The 4,901-nt window shown below is 40.7% G+C and overlaps 1 protein-coding gene across 1 annotated transcript; it reads right to left on the bottom strand.

Moving 5' to 3' along the window:
* Positions 1–1,064: 1,064 nt before the first annotated feature.
* Positions 1,065–1,579, bottom strand: LOC114087632 (small ribosomal subunit protein uS15-like). The gene has a single exon (XM_034636975.2). The coding sequence runs from the start codon at positions 1,577–1,579 to the stop codon at positions 1,091–1,093; it is 489 nt and encodes a 162-aa protein (XP_034492866.2). The 3' UTR covers positions 1,065–1,090.
* Positions 1,580–4,901: the final 3,322 nt, after the last annotated feature.

Here is a 4,901-nt window from a genome sequence, read left to right as displayed (position 1 = left end):
GTCACATAGAGGTAAGGGTGCACCCCTAGTTAGAAGTAAGTTAAAGGGATCCAAATATTATAAGAACCATATGGTTTCATAAGATAATTGTAAGCTATGTCTTGATTCTTAATGCATATTTTTCCAGGTATTTTGATAATCTATTGACATTAATTCATAAAATAATTAACATATATGTCTAATTGTTTAATTAATATGTATCTATTTGCTTCTAATCATTTTCCTTCAACAGAAAACACATAATTTATATTTCTTATACATGCATTTATCTGATGCTCTGTCTTTTTTTTTTTTTTTAGTGTTCGGTGGACACAATATCTTTATTTTATTTTTATGTGGTGCTGAGGATTGAACCCAGAGAGCGCACTATCACTTGAGCCACATCCCCAGCCCTCTGCCTTTTATAGTTAAAAATATTTAAGATAAATTTATTTTGCTATAAAAATTTGCTTTCAGAGATAATACAACTATCAAGTAATCTCTAATTCTCAAATTATTGTACAAATTTTTATAAGATGATAAACATATGATTTTGTCAACAGAAATGTCCACGGGCTTTAACTATATTTTCATTGAGATATTTCTTCTTATCAAGGTTCAATCATTTGTTTAGATTCTAAGATTTATAGAAATTGTTCCAAAGTGTAACCAAAAGAAAAAATTCTAGAAAAGAAAAAGAAGATACTTCCACAGAGAGGAAGCACACAGTGGAGCACCTAAGGAGAAGAAAGGGATCATCTTTGGGTAAACAGGTTCTTTATAGTCTAGATTTTTATGATAAAAGAATTTTCCTAAATAAGCAAATCCTTATATCATTATCTAGACCAATGATAGAGAAAGCTAAAACAATTGAAAAACAGATTTATGTATAAGTGGACTGACTATAATAATCTGAACTGATTAATTCTAGGATATTTCAGGCTTTTCCCCCTAATTTTATTATACTAATATGAACCAAGATTTTGTCCATATTTTGACTGATAATGACCTATTATTAAAATGTTAAGTTTCCATTAAGTAAGGTCTTTATTTGCATAGTGATTTTTTTTTTTTAGTTAAATGCTTTTATTGTTTGAGTACATACATAAATTTATGCCACCAGGGCAGAGGCTGTGGATGACTCATATTTCCAATTTGGGGGAAGGACCCGCTTGGTCTTATAATACCAAGCCAATCCGTGAATTCGGCTCTCTATCAGAATCAGGCGGAATTTAGCATCCTTATCCTTTCTATTCCTCTCAAGATGCTTTCGAACAGCAACTGCTTTCTTAATTAAATGATAGAGATCCTCAGGAAGATCAGGGGCAAGTCCTTTGGACTTCAGGATTCTCAAGATCTTATTGCCAGTCACAAAACGTACTTGTGCAACACCATGTGAGTCCCTCAGTATCACACCGATCTGTGAGGGAGTCAGACCCTTCTTAGCCAGTTTGTAAATCTGGTCCTTCACGTCGTCAGATGTCAACTTCAACCAGGTGGGGACGCTACGGCGAAAGGGCAGAGCCGACTGGGACAGGCCCTTCCCGGGAGCATGCATGCGACCCACGATGGCGGCAGTCAAGGACCAAAAAGAGCACATAGTGATTCTTAATGTCTAAGTCAAGGATTAATTTTAGTGTAGAAATTCACATCCTTGATTATGCAATAAATATTGTAAAATGCTGGCTTAAATTCCAATTTTGATTCTCGGATATTACTTCTGTTTGTTGGATGTTTGTGGGATCTGGGAGAGCATTTTATTAGAACTGGAGCTCTCCAAATTAAGGTAATACATTAGTTTTGAGCAATAAAAGTTATAAACTTTGTGGGAAATTCATTATATAAATTCTGACTGGACCTATAATTCATGAAACAGTGTAAGACTTGTATATTACTCCCTACACTGGGAAATGACCTTAATCATATTTTCTAAAAGACAATTAAGAGGTACCTATTTAAAGGATAATATTCTGAGACATAGGGATATTTTGAGACCTTCTCTCAGGAGAAGATTGAGGGTTCTTTTTAAATTTATCCATTTACATATAATATCAAAATAAATCACTAGTCTATATACTTAAAATTGCAATGATTAATAAAAGATGTCTCATTTTCTTATCCAGCTTCAATTACTGTCACAGAGTAAACCTTAAAAAATGGCCCACTGGGAACTTAGATCAGAGGGGACCTCTCAAAACTAACTTGAACCAGAACAAATTCGGGGAGATTTTCGAGAGATCCAAATTCATGTATTGTAATATTTCAAAATTTATGCCAATGTCTAATAACCTTATCTAGAGAAATACTTAGCTAAACTTTAAAATAGAAGGCTATCTTTAAACAGTTTTAAAGGAGATTTCTTAACCGTGTCCCAGTGACACAGAATAGGGACAATTCTGACAGTTTGTCTGGAGCACAGACAGTTCCCCAGGACAAATCGGTATCCAACAGATAAAGAACGATTTTAGTAAGCCTTTAGAAAAATCCTACTATTTTCATAGAGAGACTTAAAAAGACAATACAGCACCTTAGACTTATAGGGGCCACCCATTTTCTAAAGATGAGTTTTTCATCCAGTTTGCCCTAGATATTCCAAGGGGTTTACAAAGGTCAGCATAATTCTAGCGAAGTTTAGATGTTATATCAGGGTTAAATGGAGCCAAATGAAGAAAAAGAAAGTTAAAGATACAGACAGAAAGAGATTAAAATGCTGATCTCACCACAAGAAAAATAAGCTTCCTAGTTAAAGATTTTACTCCTCTTCTAAGTTATAAACAGATTTTTGGAAGCCTTTAAACATTAAAACAGGGCCTTACTTGGAGCCCCTGTCAACAGTTTATCACTGAAAAAAATTACTCTGGAAATAGTTATCCTTAAAATATTAGACAGACAGCCATAAATAAATCAGCTCAACAGCCCATAACATACTTCAATAAAAACATATAACATGATAGACCTTTTCTCAACCTCAATAATATGACACAATGCCTACATACATTGATATTTTTGAAATTGATAAAACCATAAATCATACATAATTATTAGAGCTAATTTTACTGCACTAAATAAAGTTATTAAGGACTCTCATAGAACTTTTTCTTTTTACACAAAGATTATTTTGACATAAACCCCTCAAAATATCATTGCTAGCTCAATGTCATAAAAAATCTTAAACTAGATCACTGTCTTAAACCACACTGTTACCTTCTTTTTACCCCTAATATTCGAGATACTAACTCCCCCTACTTAGGTCAGCACTAAGTTTGGTAACGATGACAGTTTTTCTGTTCATTTTCCTATTCCATTTTCGTTAGTGGTGAAAAAGAAAATATCTTCCCTATGCTTATGCAGGAGCCTGCAAGCTGCTTGGTACAGGAAGCCACAGGACAGAAATCTTCCCGCCCTTCTCTCACAGGACCCTGCAGCCCAGCTGGGAGGGTTATTTTTATTTGTTTTTAAGGTAGAGCCTTTATCGCAGAGTTTCTCAAACCTGAGCTGCCCGGAACTCCTGCAGGGCCCGCTCTGGCAGGCCTGGGGTGGCAGGTCATTTGCATGGATCCTGCCCAGGTCTTGCTCTTGGGCCTGGCTGGAGCGACCTTCAGAACCAATGCTTTGTAGAGTCAAACCGGCTAATTCTTTAAATCACGGAAATAGCCCCTGACCTTCCATGTTGAAGCAGGAGGAACAGCAGCCGGAGGCCCTCCCCACCACAGCGTCGCCAGCCCCTGGGTCCCATGGAGCGCTTCCTCCGCACAGGAAGACCCGAGATCCTCACAGAAATGCTCAAGCTCAGCCGTGTTCTTAGCCCCATTTAAAATGAGAAAACCCAGACACACAACGAGTAAGACATCTGCCCCAAGACACGGCTGTCAATCACAACCCAGATGCAGACCTGGGCCTGGGCCAGGCAGGGTGGCCACGGGCTGCAGAAGGTCTTGGGCACCCTCATGCTCTGGCTGGAGGGAGGAGAAGACATTGCAGAGGGGCAGGCAGAGAGCCTGCGTCGGCTCCTGAGAAGGGCCATTTTTTGTCGCCCTGGGGATCAGCAGGGAGACTGCAGCTAGATGGCCCAGGTCTGAGAAGGCAGTTTACTCATTTCAGACACCAACAGAAATTCAGTCTGGCATAATAGTGTCGATTATCTTAATAGATAATTATTTGCAATTAGCATTTTAATCTGTATAAGAAGATTGCTTTTAAATGGCTTGACAACAATTCTCAAGGGTTTCAAACATCCCGACAGTTTTACATACTCTGCTAATTTGCAGAAAGTGTAACCACACCCCCCAAAAAGTGTGCAAGAGGCCCACTAGCAAAGACTGTAGCATTGCAAACACGGTAACTTGATCATTGGCGTTTGGCTGTAATTTTGAACACACAAAGGCCAAGCTGAGTTGGGGAGAGCACTGTGGGGTCAGCTCCTAGCCCTAAGTCAGAGTGAGGGTCACAAAGGCCGGGTGCTGGGAGCACAGGCCCTAGCTGGAGTCCACCATCCAGAACAGGCCCGGGGACACAGGTGGGCTGGGCCAGGAGAGCAGACGGGTTTTGCCTGGAGGGCTGTGGCTCAGTGTGGCTCTCACAGGTGCCAGGGAGGAAAGCACCTGCCACTCAAACCCACGTAGCGAGCGAGCGAGCGAGCGCGCGCAGGCCGCCTGTGGTGCCAGTGGGCAGGCCTCCTCCAGTGAGGAAAGGCAGGCTGCTGAGCTGGGAGGGCTGGACGTCTGCATGTGACCAAGACCCTCAGCGGGGCTGAAAGCACAGTCACTGTCTCGCTGCAGGAGGCTGGAAGACAGAGCTCAGGGTGCGGGGGGCAGGTTCCTCCAGAGCCCTCTTGACCTGGGTCCTCACATGCTCTCTCCAGGTATCTCCAGCTCCACAAGGCCAGCGGGCTGACGGGCAGCCTCACCCTGCGGGTGGGACCT

The sequence above is a fragment of the Marmota flaviventris genome, chromosome 8 (assembly GCF_047511675.1).
Source record: "Marmota flaviventris isolate mMarFla1 chromosome 8, mMarFla1.hap1, whole genome shotgun sequence".
NCBI classification, from domain to species: Eukaryota; Metazoa; Chordata; class Mammalia; order Rodentia; family Sciuridae; genus Marmota; species Marmota flaviventris.
The sequence above is the reverse complement of the archived record's forward strand: the minus strand, read 5'-3'. Positions and strand labels throughout refer to the sequence as shown.

What these genes read in the sequence shown, in the direction of transcription:
- LOC114087632 (XM_034636975.2), bottom strand. Translation starts at nt 1,579, where the DNA reads ATGTGCTCTTTTTGGTCCTTGACTGCCGCCATCGTGGGTCGCATGCAT.